The 24,937-nt window shown below is 36.9% G+C and overlaps 2 protein-coding genes across 4 annotated transcripts in view; one reads left to right on the top strand and one right to left on the bottom strand.

The window, feature by feature from the left end:
- LOC149818079 (B-box zinc finger protein 18-like) overlaps positions 1 to 7,095 on the bottom strand; it is a 42,553-nt gene extending 35,458 nt beyond the window's left edge. For both annotated transcript variants that reach the window (XM_089985784.1, XM_089985785.1), the window contains exon 1: positions 6,875 to 7,095. In XM_089985784.1, the coding sequence (XP_089841910.1) occupies positions 6,875 to 6,967 (93 nt within the window). In that variant the 5' untranslated portion in view covers positions 6,968 to 7,095. The remainder of the gene's footprint in view (positions 1 to 6,874) is intronic.
- A 1,383-nt stretch (positions 7,096 to 8,478) lies between these two features.
- On the top strand, positions 8,479 to 24,439 carry LOC149818078 (dnaJ protein ERDJ2-like). 2 transcript variants are annotated; one of them, XM_089985782.1, is made up of 11 exons: positions 8,479 to 8,616; positions 10,049 to 10,267; positions 10,406 to 10,501; positions 12,838 to 12,958; positions 13,134 to 13,240; positions 13,337 to 13,554; positions 13,847 to 14,024; positions 14,150 to 14,269; positions 15,169 to 15,255; positions 22,738 to 22,848; positions 23,465 to 24,439. In XM_089985782.1, exons 2-11 carry the CDS (start codon positions 10,082 to 10,084, stop codon positions 24,296 to 24,298), a joined length of 2,058 nt encoding a protein of 685 aa, XP_089841908.1. In that variant the 5' UTR covers positions 8,479 to 8,616; positions 10,049 to 10,081; the 3' UTR covers positions 24,299 to 24,439. The 2 variants fall into 2 exon arrangements, with proteins under 2 accessions (XP_089841908.1, XP_089841909.1); XM_089985783.1 differs by having other exon boundaries at positions 8,489 to 8,616; positions 10,037 to 10,267.
- The last annotated feature ends 498 nt before the right edge of the window (positions 24,440 to 24,937 follow it).

Raw genomic sequence — 24,937 nt, 5'->3', positions numbered from 1 at the left:
TTTTCTTTTTCTTTTTCCTTTAAATCTTTTTATTTCTTTTTAGTACAATGTACTTTACCTTGGGGGGGGCAACACACTAGTCGTTGGACCCCTCCAACGGTCACATTTGTGACCGTTGGAGGGGCTCCAACGACTATGTGTGGAGCCCCTCCCAAGGCTCTCTCTTGCCCTATAAATAAGGGCCTCTTCCCTTGTATTTTGTAAGCTTGTGGGATTATAGCCCAAGCTCTTTTAGTGAAACTTATGACTTTTGGGTTCGCATTTGCGCATTTGTGAGTTTGTATTGTGCTCTTTGTACACAAGTGTTCTTGTTGTGCGTGTGTGTTCACATTTGTTTCCAAGAATATTGTAATATTGTTCTTGGTATTTTGTTGAATATACTTTTACAACTACAACTCATGCTTACAACTCAAGCTTCCTCTTTTTCAGGAGCGACCATATCTACAAGTGGAGACCATGGTAAGACCTCTAAGATCGTTGACTCCGGTGGTTCTTTTCATGACACCAAATAAGTCCATATTGTCCGAATGTAGGCTTAACCCAAATGATTCTTATGTTTCGACTGCCGATGGAACATCCTTAAAAATCAAAAGTTTTGAGATTTTTCAAAAATATCCAATCTTTCATATACCAAATATTAGAGTACTACCAAAATTAAATTTAAATCTTTTATCTATTTCTCAAATTACGGACCATGGTTGCAAAGTACTGTCTTCATCTAATGATTGTCTAATACAGGATGTCCAGTCTGGGAAGCTAATTGGGCGAGGCCATAAAAGAGGAGATCTCTATGTCGTGGACAATCTTGAGTTACCAAAATAACCGTTTTGTAATTTTGTAAAAAAAGAAAGATATAAAAATTTGGTACAAAAGACTAGGACATCCTAGTATGACCAAATTACACTTGTTTGTATTTCTTTCAAATTATAAAGAAACAGATTTTGTGTGAAGATTGCATTCTTGGCAAAATGAAGTCTTTGCCCTTTAGACCAAGACATTTTATAACTAAGAATCCATTTGAGTTAGTACATTCGGATGTATGGGGACCGACTCCAGTCGTATCCAAAGAAGGGGTATCCTATTATGTTGTGTTTGTAGATGACTATAGTAGACATTCTTGGATATTTTTCTAAAACAAAAATCAGAAGTATTTGAGTGTTTTAAAACATTTTATTATTATACTAAGAATCAATTTAAAACTATTATTCAAATCTTTAGAACCGATAACGGGGGAGAATTTGTGTCAAAAGAATTTGAAAATGATCTTGGCCTAAATGGGATTGTTCACCAAAAATCGTATCCATACACTCCTCAACAAAATGGACTAGCTGAAAGGAAACATAGACACATTATTGAAACTACTAGAACACTTCTTGTGTCTAGAAATGTTCCAAAAGTTTTTTGGGCCGAAGCCGCCCTTACGACAATCTATTTGATAAATAGAATGCCTTCTAAAAACATTGAAAATATCTCTCCTATTGAAAAACTTTTTAAAACATCTCCCGATCATAAAAGGTTAAGGGTCTTTGGATGCAAATGCTTTGTCCTTACCAATAAGAATGACAATTTTTCTTCAAAAGCAATCTCTTGTGTCTTTTTAGGCTACGGCGAAAACCAAAAGGGATATAGATGCTATGACATTGAAAGAAACAAATTGTATGTTTCTCGAAATGTCACTTTTCTTGAAAATGAAATTGGTTTTTGCAAGGAAAAAATCCAAGAAAGTTGTGATTACTCGTTCCTTTTTTACCTTATCAATGAACATGAACGGTGTGAAGATATTCATGACATATATGAGAGTAGAAACGAAGACACGCATAATGCAAATGAGAGTGCGAATGGGGTCTTGATGATATAGACCCATCTCACAATGATATACAAACCTATACTCGACGCACAGAGGATCATCCACCATGTGCTTTAGAAATATATTCTCAAAATCAAGAAGTAGATTCTTCTAGTCTTAGAAAATCCATAAGAATTTCAAAAGCCCCTAGTAGATTTGTATCCTATGATTCCTTTGAACTAAGGTATAAATCATGCTTAATGGCCATAAACTCATACTCTGAACTACAAGCTTATCATGAGACTAAACATCATCTATAATAGATTAAGGCCATGAATGATGAATTAGAAGCCTTCAAAAAAGCAGAAACTTGGGAAATCCAAACATTACCTAAAGAAAGTAAAACTATCGGATGTAGATGGGTGTATAAACTAAAAACCAAATGTGATAGAACATTAGAACGATACAAAACTAGGTTAGTAGCCAAGGGATACAGTCAAGAACATGGAATAGACACGTTTGCTCCACTTGCTCGAATGACAACTATTAGAGCTCTCATTGCTATAACCTCGATTAAAAAAAAACTTATATTTCAAATAGATGTGAAGAATGCATTTTTGAATGGTAATCTGGACGAGGAGGTTTACATGAACCCCCCACCAGGCTTAAACTTAGCACATGAAAAAATTCTTCGGTTACGCAAAGCCTTGTATGGCTTAAAACAAGCTCTCAAAGCTTGATATGATAGGTTCGGTAAAGTGATGACACAACTTCATTTTAAATCTTGTTTTAGTGACACTGCGTTGTTTGTTAAGTCTTCTAATGCAGGGATGGTGATCTTACTACTTTACATAGATGACATGATAATCACAGGAGGTGATACACAGAGAGTTAATCATATCAAAGATGTGCTTAAAGTCAACTTTGATATGACAGATCTTGACTTTTTATGATATTTTCTTGAAATAGAAGTTGCTTACTCACCTCATGATTATTTTTTGTCACAGAATAAGTATGCAGTAGAGATCATTGAACGATCAGGACTCACGGATGAAAAACGGGTGGATACTCTAAATGTTAAAATGAAGAAAGATGATGGCGAGCCTCTACAAGATTCAACTCCCTACAAACAAAAGATTGAAGTTTTGTCATATCCTTCTATCACTCATCCTGATATATCTCATGTTATTCATTCTGTTAGTCAATTTCAGCATGCTTCCACTACACTGCATATGAGTGTTGTAATGAAAATTGTCAGATATATTAAGAAATCCATCAATAATGGATTATTTTTATCATCCTCTTCCCCGTTAGAAGTCATTGCATATTCTGATTCTGATTAGAGAGAGGATGTAAATGATAGACGCTCAACCACTGGTTTCTGTGTGTTTGTAGGTGATTCTTTAATTTTATGGCAATGCAAGAAGCAACAGAAGGTGTCGCTTTTCTCCATTGAAGTTGAGTATCGTGCCATGGCAATAACCACAGCGGAGTTAGTATGGTTGCAACAACTACTAGAAGACATGAGAATTCACATTGCAGAACCCTCCAAACTATGTTGTGACAACAAGAGCGCAATTTACATTGCAAGCAATTCATGAGAGGACAAAACATATTGAAATGGATTGCCACTATGTCCGTGAAGAATTTCTAAAGAAGACCATCACATTGCCTTATGTTTCCTCAAAATATCAACTAGCGGACTTCTTCACTAAAGCGCTTCTGTCACCTCGCTTTCGATTCTTACTTGGCAAATTCTCGGTTGTCCCACCATGAGTTTGAGAAAGGGTGTTAAAGATATGTTAAGCTATATATATATCTATAACTATGTAAACCGAAATACCCATCAAGGGTATTTCGATCTTTTCATTGAATAGGTGTTAGCCCATTAGGGACTGACATTTTATTTCTTTTTGTATTTTCATTTTTAGTGTTTTTTATTTATTTTTTGCCCTTTTGACTTTTGTAATAAAAGGGACAGCTCACAAATGTGACCGTTGGGGGGCAGCCCTGGTGCTGCCCCCTTTGGCCTTCTCTTGTATTATAAATAGGACATTTTGGCCTTGTATTCTAACAACTCATTTTTTAGTGTCTCTATGCAATAACAAATTTGTTAGACCCTTGTATGGGTGGTTTGATGATTCAATCAAGTATTCTACTTGATTGAAAGTGTGTTCTTGCATGTGTATTTGATTCAATCCATTTCATTACACGGAGCTCCCCCACGGTCATCTTTATGACCATTGGGGAGGGTCCCAACGACTCTAAGGGGGTGACTCTTATGCCCTTGGTCAATTAAGAAAAAGAAAAAGAAGAAATAAAAATAAAGACACCCAAAAATGTCCCTAGTGGACATCTCTATTTACATATGAGCAAAAGACTAAATTGCCCCTAGTGAGCATTACAAAAGATATATACATATATATATATGATAACCATATATTTTAACAAGTTCTCATACTCATTGTTCTTTATATGTGCATTGTTGTTATGTATGATCAAGGTTTTTAAAGGCGAGAGGCGAATTGAGGCATTTTTCAAAAACTTGAAAGAGGCATAAGCCTCCATGTTTCTCAAAGTTTAATTAAAAAATATTAAAAAATCTGCAGCTAATAAAACAGAGCACTTATTCATTAAACATAAAGCATAAACAAATAACAATCAGTGCAAATAAAAAAAAATCATTATTGCAAGATGTGACTAAATAAAAGAACATAAGTTGACACCCACTTAACTATTCCAGCATCTTCTTTTTCATTTCATTTCTTCAAGATTTTTAATTAGTTGTTCTTTTGAACGAAACACCTCTGCATACTAAGGAACATAACATGCTATGATAGAATCTAATGTATTTTTGCTTTCCTCTTTCTTGCCATCATATTTCTCTACATCCATCATCATTTTCACTATTTGAGTGCCTACTCTGGATTTTGGTTTGTATATCTTTTTATTAGCTGCACTTGATTCTTGATCAACTTCAATTTTATTCAGTAACTTCAGTGAAATCTTGGCTTTTCTTCTATTGTTGCATCCAATTGTCACTTTACTTCCCTAGGCTCCTCTTTGTTGTCAGTTGTCACCTTCTATTGCTAATTCTTCTTTCAATTTTCTCTTTACTCCTGCCATTTCTTTTTCAATTTCAAACAACAGTGGATAATTATAAGTGAAAACGATGGTTAATTCATATTCATTAGTTAAAAGCATGCTAATAATCAAAAGTTGAAAATTCAACAACAATTAACAATAGACAAAGAAACGAACTTTATATATAAGAAAAAGAAGCAAGTACCAAAATAACAAAAAAAGTGCCAAATTACTATCCAAAATAACAAAAAAGGTGATTATTCAAAAAAAAAAAAGGTACAAATAAACTTATCCTAAAAGACAACATAGGCAAATGTTAAAAGAAAGTGGTAGGTCATAAAGGTAGGCACCTTTTTTGTACCTACCACAGTAAAAAGCAAAAGAGGCCTTTCCTTAGGTAGGCAAATATGGCCTTGCCTTTAGGCAATATCCATAAAAGGTAGGCACCTTTCTTTGTGCCTACCACAGTAAAAATTAAAAACAAAAAGGCTAAGCCTCTTTGCTGGGGAGGTGTAAGCCTCACCACCCAGCAAAGAGGCTTAAGCTTAAAGGCGTTGGATAGTGTGAGGCGTATAACGCCCTTAAAAACCATGTATATGATGACAGTCTATCCATAGGATTGTATAATAAAAACAGGTCAAAAGACTATGGCAGTTTTAATCTGTCTGAATTTTGAAATTTGAGGAACTCCTGCCTATGCTCCCCAAGCTTTTCACAGCTGCTCACCATTTCTCATTTCATACGGACATGTGTTCAAATTCTGCCTTCCCATTCAGCCTCACTACCTACCAGATGTTTGTTAGGTCATGTATATCACGTGCCCACTGGTTTCAATGGGCTTTCCTGCAAGTGTTTGGACATACTTAATCACGAGCTATTAGCATCCCAGTTTGCTAAAATCAGCAAGCCCAATTCCCAGTGGCTGTTCACAAATATAAAAGAAAAAAACATGGAGTTTTTTCAATTTAATGAGTACCTAACTTCCATGTTTTATACCTTCCATAAAACCTATGAATAGTAAGTTCAATATGGCATAACTTTATAGTTTCATGACTAACTCATTAAATGTTCGTGATATCCAATAGAATCAATTCACTCACTCATTGAAGAGGAGCCAGTATTAGTAAATGCAAAGTATTAAAACCTTGTCCATAAGCAGAAGCAAATAGTTTTCCACACACACCATGCCACTGCTATGTGCAAGCGGGTCACCAGAAAAGTTCCAATTCATGCATGTTGAGTTTTTCCATCCGAAGCAATCTACCAGGTCAGAAAACCCAAAATTAATGCTCATTGATCACTCTTGCCCACTCCAGTTACAGCTCTATTTGGTATTGAAGTACTTGCAGCAAATCGGATGGGGAAAAAAGTGAAAAAAAATGAAAAAAGATAAAAAGATCAAGTCAGTCCAAAGCAATCCGCTTTAATCATTCTGATCTTGACCACATTGGAAATGTCAAACTTCAGGGAGTTTAGCAACCCAATAACGCTGCAAAACACCAACGATTGGATCAGAAGATGCTGATGGTATTGGTGGACAAAAGGGGAAGGTACGCGAAGCACGTTTGCATAAAACAACATACCAAGTGGACACAACAACCCAATTCCTCATTTCAGTAGCACGAATCTCAACCATATGAAGATCAATCTATAAGCATTTTTTTTGAAATAGAAGCAATATAAAGTATAACTGAGATCACATATAACAGCTAAATCACAAGCCAATCTTCGGCAACATTAATCCAAAAAGAAAAAAGAAAAACAGAAAACCAACTAATTCCAAGACGAAAACGAAAAACGGAGGATTTCCACCACAGAATCAATCCAAACAACAATAAAACCGCAACGAATTCATCTCAACAGCAACGATTCACAGCTTCTTGCTACAATCCGCAAAAAAACAGCCAAACAAAAGTCACGCGAAAACAAGAAAGAAAGAAAGAAGCGGAGACACTACAAGGACAAGGGGCAATGACGAGCGGGTGACGGATTGCTCCCACCTACCTTATCGTCGCAGGATCGGCAAAGGGCAGCCCCGTCGGCGGCGCAGAAGAGGATCGCAGGCGCGCCTTCGCACGCGTCGCAGATCGTTCTCATGGCTCCCCGACCCGACGAGGCCCCCTTCCCATCTATTACCCCCTCTTCCCTCAGCACTCTCTCTCTCTCTCTCTCTCTCTCTCTCCCGGTCCGATACTAAACCTTAACCCCAACACCAGAGAGAAAACAGAGAGAGAAGCAGGAGAGGGAAGGGAGGAGGCCGCCGGAAGGACTTCTAGAAGGCCGGACGGGGGGCGTGTCGCTGGCTGGCTGGCTGGCTCTGTGTCGTGGGGAGGGGGTAGTGAGGCAGATGGGGCCCACCACATGCCGCCACACTTCTTTATGCCTCAGCCCAGGGTTATTGAATCCCCGTCGTTTTCGATTTGACGACAAATTTGGTGATATAGAAATGCGGACCACAAACGCGTGCTCTCTCACTAGTGGTCCGCGAGCTCTCTAGCGATCTCGCCACAATCAGGTTCCATTCCCATGAGTGTCCCCCTTGCATTAACGCGGCGGGTAAGGGATAAACCATTGTCCAGCCGAAGCCCATCGACTCCCTGGAGGCAAGGGGTGCACCATGGGTTTACATCGTCGGAAAGACGACTATAAGTATGGTAGGCTGAGCCAGTGCTATTAGGTCTGTGATCCGATGATGGTTTTTCCATTCATCATGGAAAAAAAAAAACTCTTTAGGGAAGGGAAGCAATAGGCTAGTCTTTCTGAAGAAAGGGAAGAGTTGGGAAATTCACTATGTTTTTCATCACTTTCCATCTTGCTTCTTACTCGCGCCTTTCATTTGCTTTCTCTTCATTTTTAATGTTTTTCTTATTAATATATTTTTTGACTTTTTGCTTTGCATACTGCTTCCCGTATAAATTGTCATGGCTAATTCTTCGTGAGTCTGTATGGTACCAGGCAAATTCAACCTGGCTAGCTTAAAACAACCTTAGGCCTCACGCACGCATCACCCTAAGTGAGACTGCCGAAATGATCATTGGCACAGCATATCACTCCATGCGTAAGTGCTTAGACGGATGATTGGCCCTACACTACACACCACATCATGCATAATACTAAGCGAATGTGCAAAAACAGTTATCGTTCGAGTTCTAAAGACAAGGCAACGCTCACGCCCCTCTAAACTAACAACTAAATCCAGCAGTAATGTCATGCCATAAGTAAGCGATGCAGCCTCTTGAAAGCATCATCCAAGAGATCTACATGTACGCAAAATCTTGACAATAAAAAATAAATTTAAAATATAAAAATAAATATTAAAAAAAATCACACAGTTTTTCATGATAAATAGCTGACAAAAAACTTAAGAGAAATTGAAAATATTGTGAGAAATTATCATTTTTAACTTTCAGGTAAAATTTCGCGTCATTTTCGTAATCTCGCGACATTTGTCACTAGCTCAAAATTTTGTTCGTACTCGTATTAAACCCGTTCCGAATCCATACCGACCCATTGAAAGCCGTATGAAAAGGCGTGGAGAAGCAAGGCTACTGGAAACGACGGGTGGGATGTTAAACGAAGGGAGGGACGTTTCTTCTCTTGGTCGTCGAGAGAGAGAGAGAGAGAGAGAGGCTTAACTCCAGGAGAACTAGCGTTCGTTTTAATTGATTCCATATAGATCGAGTTTTTCTTCTTTTCAATCGATTGTCTGCAGCACTCTGATCACTGTTGGGCAAGCTCATTCTCAGGTAAATCTGATGCGGCAACTTTTCTTCTTCAGGGATTTTTAATATGTTGCGAAGTTCAAAACGGGATCTACCAATTTTTTCTCATTGGTTTCTATGGTAGATTCTGCTCTCATGCTTTTTAAGGGCTCAATTTGAGTCAGATTCATCGACAGAATCAAGAACTCAACTATTAGGTGTGATTTCAAAGAGTTATCGACGATCTAGTGATGGAATTGAATCAAACCTTTCATCAACTTGAGTAGGGTATCGTTCAACCGCATATCTGTTGCGGGTAGCACCAAGTCAACCCTTGCTCGACCATGCCCAACGCTTGTTCTGCTTGTCCAGAAATGGCTTGTTCAGGGTGAATTGGATCAAACTTCAATGCATGTGAAGTTGATGTGTCTTTTTGGTCGAGTAAAGCCGCGTAACTAGTGGAACCTCATGGATGAACCATGCTCAAAACCACTGAGACTCATGGTGAATTGTTTTTGTTTATAAGGAGATTGTTCTTGTGAAAACTCACACAGAATTAGATTTAGCCACCGATAGGTAGGGATTGGAGCAAGCAGGGTCACACACGCTTGCAAATGGCTCAGGATTGGATTGTTAGAAAAATGCTCTGTGTGAGATTCTCAAGTTCGTCTTATGTGATTGTAATCTACGCAAAACGTGTTCATTCGTTCGAGGTCACCATGTCATTGATGATTCCACAATATAGATTATTATGAGTTTTTTCCCCCTCTTTTGAAGAAAACAAAAATATCAGTAGGGTAGAACATTGTGGGTGACAAAGAAACCATGCTACATGGAGAAAACCAAGTTGATTAGAAACTATCGTGGGGACTGATCCTTGCAGTCACAATCCAAGTTAGGTCAGTCTCAGGCCATTTATCTCTTGCACAAGATAGTATGTCTGAGAATTTCCTTGAATGGATGATAAACTATAAGAAACTTTGTGATTTTTTTTGTAAAATAGCTTTATTCCGCTCAGTGAAATAGATAATTTTATCTAAAGAGCCCACCTACTCCATTCAAAATTACTGCCAGAGTCTTGTAATATCCGACTTGAGATTGGTGAAAAGAAGCATGTTCCTTTGAAGTTCCTCCCTCTCCCTTTCTGCATAATGTATTTGATAGATAGAGTGTAAGCTCCATTTAGCTTTTTGGCCTTTGAGGTTCCAATAGCAAAACTTGTAGTCAGAAAAGAGCGAGTTCTGATTCTCTTTGTGCTTGTTTGTGTCTTCATTTTCCTCTTCCAGATCAGGAAAGAATTCCTACCATTTTTTCTGGATGCCTTTTTTTGTTTTTATTTCTAAACTCGCTTCATGGTCTTTTGTTTCAGAACTTTTAAGGACTACCTTTTAATCCTCTTTTCATTTGGTTGAGTTAGTTGTTCCCACATAATTTGAATTTCAATTGAGGATGATGGTAGTGACAGTATTTTGTGTAGGGCTAAAGCACTTGGTTAGGAAGATAACCAACCATGGTGGCAGCAGAGGAGAACAGCTCCCTTTTCCCAATTTTCGTTCTGGCAATCATGGCTCTTTTCTTGGTGCCCTATACCATACATAGGGTTACTCATGCTCTCTCCAAGAAGGCAAAGAGCATACATTGCCAGTGTTCCATTTGTTCGCATTCGGGGAAGTATCACAAATCCATATTTAAGAGGGTGAGTTTGAATCATGTTTGCTTCCTGTTCTATGATTAGTAAGAAATTCTTAACTCTTGTTCTAACAATCAAAAGTATATTATGCTTTATGGCATTGTTTATTTTCATTTTATTAAAATTGATTCATTGAATGTGCAGATATCCAATTTCTCTACGTGTAGCAATTTGACAGTCATCCTTCTATGGGTTTTCATGGGATTCCTTGCCTACTATGTGAATCATATTAGTCGTGAGGTATGATACAATCTTTGCAATGCTGGAAATGAATTTGGTGCTTGATGGAGTACATGATGGTTGATCTTTCATGTTCAGTGTGTTTAGTTTGCTTGGCTGCTCTTATATGTGTTTTGGCTTATCTATTACCTTGGACTTTTTCTTTATAGGTATATTATTGTTTATTGTTGGTATTATTGATTAGTTATCAATATTATGTTTTTATGTCAGTTATCTGCAAGCCAATTGAGGTACCCTGATTCTATAAAATGATTTTAAGTTTAAAAGCATTCTAGGTGCATATTGTTCATTAGGAAGGCAATTATTTTCTTGAATGTGGTAGCTGTGAAAATATCTCAAAAATGAGATAAAGTGTGCGATGAGCACAACACCACCAATGTGCACAAATGCACAAGAACACTTAGAACAAATGTACACAAAGGTACAATAAAGAAACTCAAATGCACAAAGGCATACAAAATATAAAGAATTTTATTGAGAAGATTGGAGAACAAAAGCTCCAAGAAGTGAAGATTACAAAGGGGGAACTCCCCTATTTATAATAAGAAAAGGAGCCTTGGAGGGGCTCCACTAGCTGTTGGAGCCCCTCCAACGGTTAGAATTCTAACCGTTGGAGAGGCTCAACAGCTAGTGTTGAGCCCTCCAAGTTGACTTTGAGTCAACAAAAAATAAGGACAAAAAACGAAAAATAAAAAAAGACAAAGAAGAAAAGTGAAAAAGCAAAAAGAATTACAGCATATTCATAATTATGAATATGCGCAAAAGAGGAATGACTAAAATACCCTTGCGGGTTTTACAAGAAAAGAAAGAAACAAAAAGAAACATACATATTTACATATATATATATAAAGATAGATACATATACATATATACATGATATATATATATGTATCTCTCTTTATATATATATGTAAATATTTACATAAAGAGAGATACATTTTAACAGTAGCCATTCTACATTTCAAGTGACATATCTGTGGAGAAATGGGTTCAAATGCATAAAGGACTTTCTACTTTGCTTGAAGAACTTTACTGACATGATGAGGTTAATCCTTAGATGTGTGTGTTCTTTAAGAGGAGTTTATTTTATTCCAATGTTTTTCTTTATTCACTATATATGTAAGATACACTATGAATTTTTTAGTCTACAATTACAATTGTATAGAAGGTGGTAGAATTGAGAGAATATGGTTGGTTCTGTGGTGTTAAAACTATTTTAGTGATGGCTTGGAAAGTGGAACTCATAATTAAAGGTTTACCTAATTTCTTGATAGAGTTAATGGTGGAGATTTACTTATTTACCCTTTTGTGTTCTAGCGGAGGCCTTTGGGACACTATACTTCTGTAGAAAACCTATGTTAGGGAATAGTAGATTTTTTTGCTGGTAATTTCTTATTTGTACAGGAATTTTTTTGTCTTTTTTTCCTATTCCGCATATTGTTGTCACTTCTTGTATGTTACAAGGGTAGTTTTGTCAATATCAAAAGATATATGTAAATTATCTGATACATGCTGGAATGAGAAGAATTAACATGATTGAGCCCTGGTTCCTCTCTTTTTTGCCCCCCCCCCCCCTCTTGCATCCTGACACCCTATTCTTCATCTTTCTTCTTCTTCTCTTATTTTGCTTGTGTTTCCTCACTACTACAGCCAAAATGTAACCCTAAAAGAGCTAATAACCTATGCTAGTCTCGTGCAGTGTGCACTTTGTTATAGTGAATTCTGTTTCTGTTTTTAGGATTTTTTGTGTGGTTGAACTGTTGAGACCATGTTTTTTATTTCTATTAGCCAAGTCAGTTCTTGGTAATGTGGTTTGATTTGTATTTCTTATGTAATTTGGTTGTGATTTGAATTTTCTTAACGTAATGCTGTCAATTGGAGGAAATGCTGCTGACTTTGGAAAATTAGCATAAAGCACCAAGACTAAATTCTGACTATACCAATGAATAATCATCTCTTTGGTATATGCTACAGTTAACAAAGAAAGCATGCTACAAACTCAATATTGGGCTTCTTGGGGAAGTCAAGGAGAGATACCGACTTCGAAGTGGGTTTATTTTCTGTTCAGGAAAGCGGACTGGCAACTAGGGCCTCCTACTTTTTAAATAATTCCAGCTTGACTTATTAAGAAATAGAAATTTTGTTTACGGAAAGAGAATCTAATGTATTAAGTACGGCCAAAAGTGCAATGGATGATGAGAAGTCACACTTTTTCTCTTTTGTGATTAGATAGGGGAAAACCTGGCCTGAGTGGCCGAGTCCAAACAGGGTTGAAACTTGCTTCATGTCTGACTGGAATGTTGAAGTCATTTATAGTGCTTGTTTGCTATTTTCAGATTCAACCCTTCGAGCCATTTGGGATTCTTGGATTGAAGCCTGAAAGTACCGATTCCGAGATAAAAAAGGCATACAGGAAACTCTCTATTCAATATCATCCTGATAAAAATCCTGATCCAGGTTAAGGTGTTTTTATTAAGTTTTGATTTTCAACTTAAGAGGTGCAGAACCATGTCTATTTGGGTATTGCTTTGTAGTTGGATATTGTGCTATTGCTGTTTGTCTTTTCCATTTTTCTTTTCTGTGTTTGCGTTGTGTTATTTTTTTGACAGACACATGTCCTTGCTATTTTCAGAGGCTCACAAATATTTTGTTGAGTATATATCCAAGGCATATCAGGCACTCACTGATCCAGTGTCTCGAGAAAACTTTGAAAAGTATGGTCACCCGGATGGCAGACAGGTTCTACACTTTTTATCTAATTTAAGATCTACCTGTCATCATTCTATAGATACTACTTTATGGAAACTGATGCTATAATTTCTTGATTGTATGTAGGGCCTGCAAATGGGAATAGCGCTCCCTCAGTTTTTATTAAGTATTGATGGATCATCAGGTGGAATACTTTTGCTTGGGATTGTTGGAGTTTGTATTCTGTTGCCTTTGGTCATAGCTGTCATATATCTCTCAAGATCATCCAAATATACTGGGAACTATGTCATGCACCAAACCTTATATGCTTATTATCATTTCATGAAGCCTTCTTTGGCACCAAGGTACTAAATGTTTAGCATTTCACCCTTTTCTTTTTTCCTCTAATACTGCTGTCATTTCTCTATATATCTGAGTGCATTCAGATGTTATTATGTCTATGAAATCATCCACAGATTGGGCATTACACTTGGTTGATGCATCTTATAAATTTATGTGCATGTGGCCCACTGCTAAGCAGATAGCATTCAGATGACATTGTAAAATGATGTTATCTATTTCTTATTTCTACTTTGAGTTCAGTTCTGGCTGCCATTTATCTGTTTGAATTTTAACCTTGCCTTATCAATCTTGCAGTAAGGTGATGGAGGTTTTTATTAAGGCAGCAGAGTACATGGAAATACCAGTTCGTAGGAGTGATACTGAACCCCTTCAAAAGCTGTTTACAGTTGTTCGCAGTGAGTTGGGTTTAGACACCAAGAACATGAGGCAAGAGCAAGCGAAGTTTTGGAAGAGGCATCCAGCTTTAGTGAAGGTCTTGAATTTCTGTAGCACTGTTTGGTTTATGTTTGGCATTATGTGCCGTTAAACTTATTGACCAATATATGGATTTCTTAATCCTTCCTCCCCCCCGCCCCCCACACCCCCTTACATTTTCAGACAGAACTATTGATTCTCACTCAGTTAACTCATGAATCAGCTTCCATTCCTTTAGCTCTGCAGAGTGATTTCAAGCATGTTATTGAACTTGCTCCTCGCCTTCTTGAAGAACTACTGAAGGTGACTGCTATACTGACATTGAACAGATCATGATTCTTTTGGTTATTGATGAAAAAACCTTGTTATGTTCATTATATGGAACTGGTTGGTGTTTGCGTGTGTGGTGGTGGTGGTGGTTAATTCCATGTGTGTGTGTGTGTTGTGAATGCACCTGCATGTCTCTTGGTGCATGTGCACATGCATGTGTGGGCATGTATGTGTGCCTGTGTTTGTTTACAGGCATGAACGAGTCTCTGCATGTTGATACTTCATTGATCTTGCATTTATCATGCCATGATACTTCATGGACACACTGGAACATGTGACACGGTTAACGCTCTCTTTGGCTTCTTCAATATCAAAACTTGCTTTTCTTTTTGTAATTTGTTGTTTACGCTTGTGATTACAATTTTTTTACTGATCTTTGACTCTTGGTCTTGTAGTTTATAACTATTAAATAGGAAATTGGAGTTTTAAACAACACAGGCACACACACTTTTGTGAGGACTTGGATATCCCAAAACCTGAGATTAAACTAGCTTTTGTAGATTTGGATACACTTGTGCTTGATATCGCGAAAACTGGCCAAACTTTGGCCATTCCTCAAACACTGTTAGTCTCTTTATCCATGGTGTAACATCAGGGTGTCTTGCCAGTTGCCATGGCCCTTCTTATTAACCATGACTTGATACTTTTAACCCAGCACGCAGGAGTAGATTAACCATTTTCTTGTATCCCTCTATCATTATATTTATCTGCCATGGTTTTTTACTTGATATATTTTGCCAAGCATGCATTATAGATGATGAATCCTCCAGATATCCAGGACACATGACATTTGAATTGTTAGATTTTTTGCTCTCCCATTTTCTTTGAATGGGGACATAAAAGTTGATTTTAGTTTTCCTTGTATGCCGCAGATGGCTATCATAAGGCGCACTCCTGCAGGGCATGGATGGCTTAGGCCTGCCATTGGGGTACTTGAACTGTCTCAAAGTATAGTTCAGGTAACGTTCATCCATTTTTCTCATGCTTTTAGAACTCTGATTCACATGGTATTACCATATGCATTTGTTGGTTTTATAACTCATATGCTGATTGACATGGTACTGCCATATTTATTTGCTATGTTAATTGTTACTACTATACACGTTCTTTATGGTTCCTTCTGATGTCTTCACAGCGGCAAGCTATATAGCTATTGTCAAACTTGAACCATGTTCTTTCAAATTTCTTTAGCCTTTGGATTATATGGTCTGAAGTAACATTACTTTTGATGGAAAGGAAGATTCTTTTTTTTTGGGGGGAATAATTCTTTAAGAAAAAGAAACCACTACTGATGGTGCTATTAGGTGGAAAATTCTCCTATATAACTAGGCTTTTCTGCCGTGAATTATGTGTATAGTTTGAATATAAAGTGCTCAAGTGGGTTCTTCCACGAGTTATAATAATCCACTTCTGAACCAATCCTGTGAGTGGGAGCAAACTTATGTGAGATCATGCTCCAAACAGATATCCGATTATGATACTCTCAGTGAGGTGGGTCACAAGGGAGCAAGCTTCTGTGAGATCATGCTCCAAACAGATATCTGGTTATGATGCTCTCAGTGAGAAGACAGGTCACAGCATTACTTGAGGGTTACTGATGTAGCTAATATGCTGCACTTTTTTCATATGACCCTCTTCATAAAGATTTTATGGCTTAATATTTGGTTCTCTATGAGTGCATTAGAATTGCATGTTCCCATGTCTGTTCCCAGAACCACATATGAGACCTCAACTTCATACGGCTCCTCATTGATCACAAATAAATCTGAGGTATTCTTCATTATTACAACTGTAGATATTCATGCATATGCATCCACTTGTACATGCTAAAGCAAATGTATGAAATATCTGCAAACCTTTCTTATGCACATTAGATGCTACGTCACATAGACACAGCTATTGAGCAGCCATGTCGACACGGGTATGGGTTCTGAATGCAGCACAGGTACGTGCTGGTCTGGATCGGGTCAGGTCCAACCCTGACCCAACCCTTTTTTTTGTTTGATGTCGGTGAAAGGCAGGGAGGAAGAAGAAGAAGAAAAAGAAAGAGGAGGAGAAGGAAGAAGAAGACGAAAGAGGAAGAGGAGGAAAAAAAAGTAGGAGAGAGAAAGCATACCCCGGTTGTTCTCTTCAACCTTCTTCTTCTTCTTCCAATCTGCCCGAGAGAAGGAGAGATGTGGTGGGGCTAGGTCCTCTTTGTTCTCTTGAGAGAGAGAGAGAGAGAGAGAGAGGCTGGGGTCCTCACTTGGCCCTTCCTTTTTCTTCTTGGTCTTTGTATTCATGTGTAGAGAGAGAGAGAGAGAGAGACGGTGGGGATGGGGGTTATGAGATACCCCTTCCTCTTTTATAATAAAATTTTCATTCTCTTACAAACTTTTTTTTTTTAATATGGACGTTAATATGAATCCACATATGATCTAGACCCAAACTCTCTCTCTCTCTCTCTCTCTCTCTCTCTCTCTCTCTCTCTCTCTCTCTCTCTCTATATATATATATATATATATATATATATATATATATAGCCATGTCCTCGTACCCTCATTTTTTGAAATTGCCGTGTCGTACTCCTGTGCCCATGTGACTATTAAAATGTAAATTGTAATACATATATATAATAATATTATTATTATTATATATATTTCCTTTTATTATTTTTTATTTTTCCTTTATTTTCTTTTTAGCATCTAGTTCAATAGGAACTAGATAATTCATCCAGCAAGTTCTTGTTGGAACTTGACTGTGCTATAGCCGTTGGACTCTACTCCAATGGCTATAATAAGAGCCGTTGGACTTCCAACGACTCTTTTGGAGAGCTCAAAATGAGCTCTCCTCTCTCTTCCACTATTTTGTATATATATAGGAGTGAACCCCTTTAATGTATATCACCAATGCTTCTTAAACATTTTGTATATGAATAAATCATTATTTATTTTTTCAAGTGTTCTTTCATTTATACCCTTTCAAGGGTCATGCTGGTAGTGTCTTCAATAGACACATGTTTATGAGTTGTTTGTGCATTTGTGGAAGACCACCATTTTATTACATGGTATCAAAGCCACAGAGACCTTAGATCTTGATGTGCTTTGCTTCGATTTCCGTGCCTCATTTGCAAAAGGTGTTTCATCACCATGTTCTTGCTCAAGAAGATTTGTAAAAGAAAGGAGGACTTGTGCTACAAAAAATTTGTTTTGTATCATCTCTCTTATTCCCTTGTCTACTATTTTCTTCTTTCTTTTCTCTCGCTCTTCCTATGTATTCCTCTCCTACCCTTGTAAAAAATGGATGACAATGATAAGATCACCATCATACCCATGAAGCTAAATGACACTAACTATGTAACGTGGGCTTCGATTATGAAGCGCCGCATTTGGGGAAAAGGTTTATTGGGTATAGTGGATGTTTCCGATTTGGAACCTAAACTATCTCTTACTAAGAAAGAGAGTGATAAAGTGGTTCCTCTAATGGAGGAAGAGAAAAGTAAGGTGTTAACCACTTATGAAAAGAAATGAAAAGAGTGTAAGTTAGGACATGAAAAAATTATGTCATGGCTAATCAATAGCGTAGACATTAAAAAATGCTCTAGTCTTGCTAAGTTTGAGCATGCCGATAAGGATTGAGAATACCTTAAAAACATGTATTCGTTTAAAGATATTGCACATGTGTGCAATTTACAAGATAAAGTTTAGACAATGACTCAAAAAGATAAAACTATTCGAGAATATTATAACGAGTTATCCGAACTTTGAGAAGAGTTGGTTCTTCTTGAGCCGAAATGGCATTGTGCCGAAGATATCGAGCTTCGCCAAAAGCAACTCGATATGAAACATTTCTATCAATTTGTGAATGGTCTAAGGCCGGAGTTTGAATCTACCAAATCAGCCATTTTACATCGTGGAAAAATTCCTTCTATTATTGATACTATAGAAGAGCTCACTATGGAGGAAAATAGACTTAGAAAAAGTACTCTAAAAGTTGATGATGACTCAGTTCTAGCTGTGTCTAGATCGGAAAATCATACTCGCACTTATAAGCCGCTTCATTTTGGAAGGCAAAACAGTGACTTTGATAAAAGAAAAGTCATTTGTCATCATTGTCATGAACCGGGGCAATATGGGCCTCAATATACAAAGTTAAAAAGAAGAGAAGAAAAAGGAGTTGCATTTGATGAATCCGAGTCAAAAGATCAAGATGCATCTCTATCTATGGCTCAACTGATGAAAATCCTTCAACCTCTTCTCAAAGGAGTATCCTCCTCAACTGAAGCAGCTATTGCATCTTTCTCCGGTTCAGGTAACTTTCCTTGGCTTTTAGATTCTGGTGCTTCTTTTCACATGACCCCAAATGTCAATAGTCTATCTGAATGTCTTAAAAATAACTCAAGTGTGTCAAAGGTTTTTACAATCGATGGCACATCTCTTGAAATAAAAGTAGGATGTTTTGAAAATTTTCAAAAATCCAAAAATTTTTGTATCCCAGAAGTTAATTATATCCCTAAACTTAATTTGAATCTCTTATTTGTTTCACAAATATATGATTATGGATGTAATATCTCTTTCTTTTCTCGTGGTTGTTGGGTACATGATCGCCAATTAAAGAAGTTGATTGGGGAAGGCCATAGAGAAGGACTCTATTACATGGACTTTTTGAAATTACTCAAGATGCATTTTGTTATAATGTTTAGAAATTAAAATTGGATTTATGGAATAAAAGACTTGGCCATCCTCATATGTCTAAAACATAAATTTTTCCAAGTTTGGGAAAATTTTGTAATTCTGAAAATTTTTCTTGTAAAGACTGCATTTTTGGCAAAATGAAAAAATTACCATTTCTTAGTAGAACTTTTGTTTCTTCACGACTACTTAAGTTAATATATTCGGATGTTTGGGGCCCTGCACTAGTTATTTCCAAAGGTGGTTACGCACATTATGTTATTTTTGTCAATGACTTTTATAGACATACTTGGATTTATTTTCTTAAACATAAATATGAAGTTTTTGCCAACTTCTAAATATTTCATAAAATGGTTAAAAATAAGTTTCAGAATGATATTTTCATTTTTCGCACTGATTCAGGGGGAGAGTTTATGTCCAAAGAATTCAAAGACTATCTCAATTTACATGGTATTACACATCAAAGATCATGTCCACACACTCCACAACAGAATGACCTAACCGAATGCAAACATCGGTATTGTGGAAACTACTAGGACTTTGCTAATTGCAAATCAGGTTTCAAAAAGTTTTTGGGCTGAGGCATTCCTAATTGCCACCTACATTATTAATGGATGCTATCTTCCTCATTAAATAATATAACTCGAGTAGAAAAACTTGTTAATTTAGCTCCAAATTATTCTAGATTAAGAGTCTTTGGATGCAAATGTTTTGTTTTCACCAACAAAAATGACAAACTCTCTCTTCGTGCAATCCCATGTGCCTTTTTAGGATATGCTGATAATAAAAAAGGCTATAGGTGTTTCGACTTTCAAAATGACAAATTATATGTATTAAAAAATGTATCTTTTTTTAAAAAAGAAAGCTTCTTTGAATTCAAAAAATCCAAGGATGTCACTGAATACTCGTTTTTAATGTATCTAACTTCAAAATCTAATGAATGTGACCTTGACAATGATCAAAGTCCTATTGTTGTTGAAAATGATGATAATGAAGAGCAAATCCATAGGGATATTAGTCTAAAATATTCAAGACGTAGAGAGCAAAATCTTTCATTTGCATTAGAAAAATACTCCAAAGTTTCACCCAGAAAGACGTTTAGAATTTCTAGACCTCTTGGAGAATTTGTCTTACGAATATTTTTCACTCACATATAGGGCAGTCATTGCATTAGTACAATCATTTGTTGAACCATCATCATATTCTTAAGCCAAAAATCATATAGAATGGATAGAAACTATGAAAACAGAATTGGATGCATTAGAAAATGTCAACACCTAGACTATCCAAGATATCCCTCCAGGTAAGAAACCTATAAGTTGTAGGTGGGTATACAAAGTCAAAGTGAAAAGGTATAAGGTCTGTTTAATGGCAAAACGATATGCCCAAGAGTATGACATCGATTATGAAGAAACATTTGCTCATGTGGCCCATATGGCCACTGTCAAAACTTTAATAGCCTTGGCCTCCATTAGAAGATGGTCTATCTTTCAATTGGATATCAATAATGATTTCCTGAATGTGAATCTCATTGAAGAGGTATACATAGAAGCCCTGCCTGGTATTAGTATCTCTAAGGATAAAGTTTTTCGTCTAAAAAAAGGTCTTTATGGTATTAAACAGGCTCCAAAAGCCTGATATGATCGATTTAGTCATGTTATGCTTGATATTAGTTTTCAACCTTGTTTAACTGATATTGCTTTGTTTATTAAGAAATTTGATGCAGGCATCATTATTCTCCTTCTTTATGTGGATGATATAATCATTACCGAAGGCAACAAACAGGGAGTTATAAATGTCAAAAATCTTCTTAAAACTCACTTTCAAATGACTAACTTATGTTTATTAAGATATTTTTTAGGCATTGAAGTTGCTTATTCTCCTCGTGGGCATTTGATATCTCAATCTAAATTTGCTCTTGATATTGTTTTCAGGTCTGAAATTACAAAGTGGACACTCCAGAAGTTGTCAACGTTAAAATAAAAATTGATGATGGAGAATTTCTTAATGATCCTACTCTTTATAGACAGCTTATTGGAGATCTTTCTTATCTTTTCAGTAATAGGTCAAATATAGCTCATGTTGTTTATACAGCTAGTCAGTTTCAGCATGCTCCCACCTCTGTGCATATGAGAGCAGTTTTGCGTATTATTAGATACTTAAAATCCTTTTTTTCACGAGAACTCTTCTTGTCTGCTTCATCTTCATTAAATTTAATTGCATATACTGATGTTGACTGGGGAGGTGATCCCAATAATAGGCACTCAACTACTAGATTTTATGCTTCTTAGGTGAAGACTTAATTTCGTGAAGGTGCAAGAAGAAACAAAATGTCTCTATTTCCTCCACCGAAACTGAATACAGAGACATGGCAACCATCACTATAGAGGTTGTTTGGCTCAGACGATTGCTAGCGGATATGGAAGCTGAAACAACACAAACTTCGAAGATGTGCTGTGACCACAAAAGTATGATCTACATTGCAATCTACCGGACATTCCATGAGCGCACCAAACACATTAAGATAGACTGTCACTATGTCAAAGATGAATACTTACATGGAATCATTGATCTGCCATATGTTACATCAGAATATCAATTAGCAGACTTCTTCACCAAGCCTCTCTCTGCTCACAGATTTCACATCCTCTTAGACAAACTTTCGCTCATTGTACCATAAGTTTGAGGGGGGAGTGTTAAAATGTAAACTGTATTATATATATATATATTGTTTTTTTTTTTTTTTTCTTTTTAGCATCTAGTTCAATAGGAACTAGATAATTCATCTGGTCAAGTTCTTGTTGGAACTTTACTGTGCTATAGTCGTTGGACTCTAGTCCAATGGCTCTTATTAGAGTTGTCGGACTAGAGTCCAACGACTCTTTTGGAGAGCTCAAAATGAGCTCTCCTCTCTCTTCCACTATTTTGTATATATAGGGGTGAACTTCTTCAATGTATATCACCAATGCTTCTTAAGCATTTTGTATATGAATAAATCATTATTTATTTTTCAAGTGTTCTTCCATTTATACCCTTTCAAGTGTCATGCTTGTAGTGTCTCCAATAGACATATGTTTGTGAGTTGTTCGTGCATTTGTGGAAGACCACCATTTCATTACAGTGACATAGATTAGATGTGTCCATCTACACATGCAAAAATAAGTAACTTGTGGATATGGTGTAAAAATGCTTGATTTTAACAGCTACAGTGACAGTGTTGGCATTATTTAATCATACAACTTAAACAGTCATCATGATAACATTAATTAGTTGTATAACTTTGAACAGTCATCCTCTAATTTCTCACTGTAACCTGGAAACCTTTTAGTTCCCCAGTAATTGCTTTATGTTCCTTAGTTTACTTTATTCTGAGGTTGATAGCTTGCTTCACTTTTTGATTGAGCTATATAGCCAATTGGATCCCTATGAAGGGGCATTCCTTAACTTCTTGAAAACTTCAGGTTAACCTTTTATTAATGGTTGTAATGTACTCATTTAGGGAAACTGTTAAAGATCATTGTTGGGATTTCAGAGCTGCATTTACTGAGAGAGTTAAAGAGGTTTTGTGAATTTCCCTTACGAACATGGATTTTGGTTTCTGTTTTGATGCATTCCACATGACTTCCATGGTTAGTTAGATAAGGATGCCAAATTTCCTATGCTCATGTTGAAAGATGAAACTTTCAGTAAATATTTTCTTGTGAGTTACTTGGTCTCTTAGATTTCTTATCTTTTCCAAGTTCTTGATAGTGCTACTGGATTCTGATACAGGCTGTTCCTCTTAGTGCAAGAAAAGCAGTTGGAGGGTTCACTGAGGGTAATGCTCCTTTTTTGCAGCTGCCACATTTCAGCGAATCAGTCATCAAAAAAGTTAGTCGAAAAGTGAGAAACTAATTACTTCATAAAACTTACTGGATATATTGTTGAACATTGCATCTACCCATTTTGTTCTGTGTTTCTTATGCCACCTTCCTTTGAAATAGACATCACAAACCCCAATTGACTCATTTGGCTTGATGATCAGTGTAATTAGTGAATCACAGATAGTTCTGTCTGTTAAACCAACTTGTTCAAGTTCTTCGAAGTTGCAGCATGGTCCATTCAACTCAGTATTTGCTGGTCATTTAAATTTTAAACTGATTAAGATACTCCTATGACATGGTTATTCAGTGAAAGGTACAAATTCTTTAGCCTTGCTGTCCGTCATAGGCATGAGACAGCAATTGGTTATAAATATGGTTGTTCAGTGAAAGGTATAAATTTTTTGTAATTTTGACATTATGTCATGGACGAAATGCCATAACCTGTGAGCCATGTCATTTCCTGGTTTCATAAATTTTATCCCATGTTTTTAACCATGCTCACACATGCCAAGAATTGTTTGCAGCTATCAATAGATCAAGTTGATTGCCATGGTATCGCTGGCTGTTCTATTTATTTATTTATCATGGCTGACTCCCTGCACAACCTTGTGATCATCTGCTTTCCTTGTTTGCAGAAGATCCGATCATTCCAGGAGCTACAAGAGATGGCACTGGAGGAACGTTCTGAACTTTTGACTCAGATTGCTGGATTCTCTGGTGAAGAAGCTAGAGATGTGGAGGCTGTTCTTAACATGATGCCATCATTAACAATTGACATCAAATGTGTGACAGAGGGTGAAGAAGGTGGTATACAAGAGGGTGATATTGTCACTATGCATGCATGGGTCTCCCTCAAAAGAGGGAATGGCCTTACCGCTGCACTTCCTCACTGCCCATACTTCCCGTTCCACAAAGATGAAAATTATTGGTTGTTCCTTGCTGATTCTGCCTCGAATGACCTGTGGATTTCCCAGAAAATGAGTTTTATGGATGATAAAACTGCAATTTCTGCTGCATCAGGTGCCATAGAGGAGTCAAAAGAGGGATCAGGTGCAAATAGGAAGGAAATAAGCTTGGCTGTCCGGGTAGCAGTTGAGAAAGTGAAAAGTGGCTCGAGGTTGGCAATGAGCCAGTTTCAGGCACCTGCTGAAGGAACTTACAACTTGAATGCCTATTGTATATGTGATTCATGGATTGGATGTGATACAAAAACAAGCATTAAGTTGAAGGTGATGAAACGGAAGCATGTAGGGACAAAGGGCGGTGCTGTGTCCGAAGAGGGGCTTGCTGTTGAAGATGGGGTAGAGGAGGAAGAAGAGGTGGATGAAGGATACGATGATTATGAAAGCGAGTATAGTGATGATGGTGAAGAGTACCAAACTAAGAAGGGAAATGGCAAGGTACAGAATGGTGGTGCACAGGGCAACAGTGGTTCTAGTTCTGAAGGTTCAGGAACTGATGAAGATTGAGCTGTTAGTCATACTTATTTTCCTTAATGTCTCATTTTTTCTGTTCCTTTATCTTTTATCTTTTATCTTTTCTTCTTTTGGCTTAAATTTAAGTAATACAGTGGAAAACTTGAAATACATAATAAAACGGATCATACAACAGATAAGACTTCCTTCCACGATCATCTCTGCATTGTTGCTTCTAGAAACTGACAGCCCACACCTGCCTACAGTTTGATGTTTAGTTGTTTACGACTGCCTTCTGTAGAAGAGGCATTCAACTTTATCATTTTGTAAGTTTGTGGAGCCGATTCCATAGGTAATATAACTTTTTTACTGCCCTCGTCTTCTGCAGTAACTATCACTGGAAAACTCACTATGATACTGGACTTTTGGTTCTGAAGAAACCATTTAGTAATTTGATTATATATGCCCTCCTTAAGATTGCTTGTTGCATATATAGATATATGCCCATTAATTCATGTCAATCAAGGTCTGCAGGAAATTTTTATCTCCAAGTTTACCGTGTAGCCATTAGTGCTCTATCACGTACTTTTTACTGATTTGGTCCACTCGAGCAAGAGTCGTCGAGTCCTTGAAACATTACCATGTTTGCCTAGTCTGCACCCTGTTTACATGTTTTCTTCAGTTACAGCTGAT

This window comes from Nuphar pumila, chromosome 13, assembly GCF_984573655.1.
Source record: "Nuphar pumila chromosome 13, dmNupPumi1.hap1.1, whole genome shotgun sequence".
In the NCBI taxonomy this organism is placed as follows: Eukaryota; Viridiplantae; Streptophyta; class Magnoliopsida; order Nymphaeales; family Nymphaeaceae; genus Nuphar; species Nuphar pumila.
This window is presented reverse-complemented; position numbering and strand designations above follow the sequence as displayed.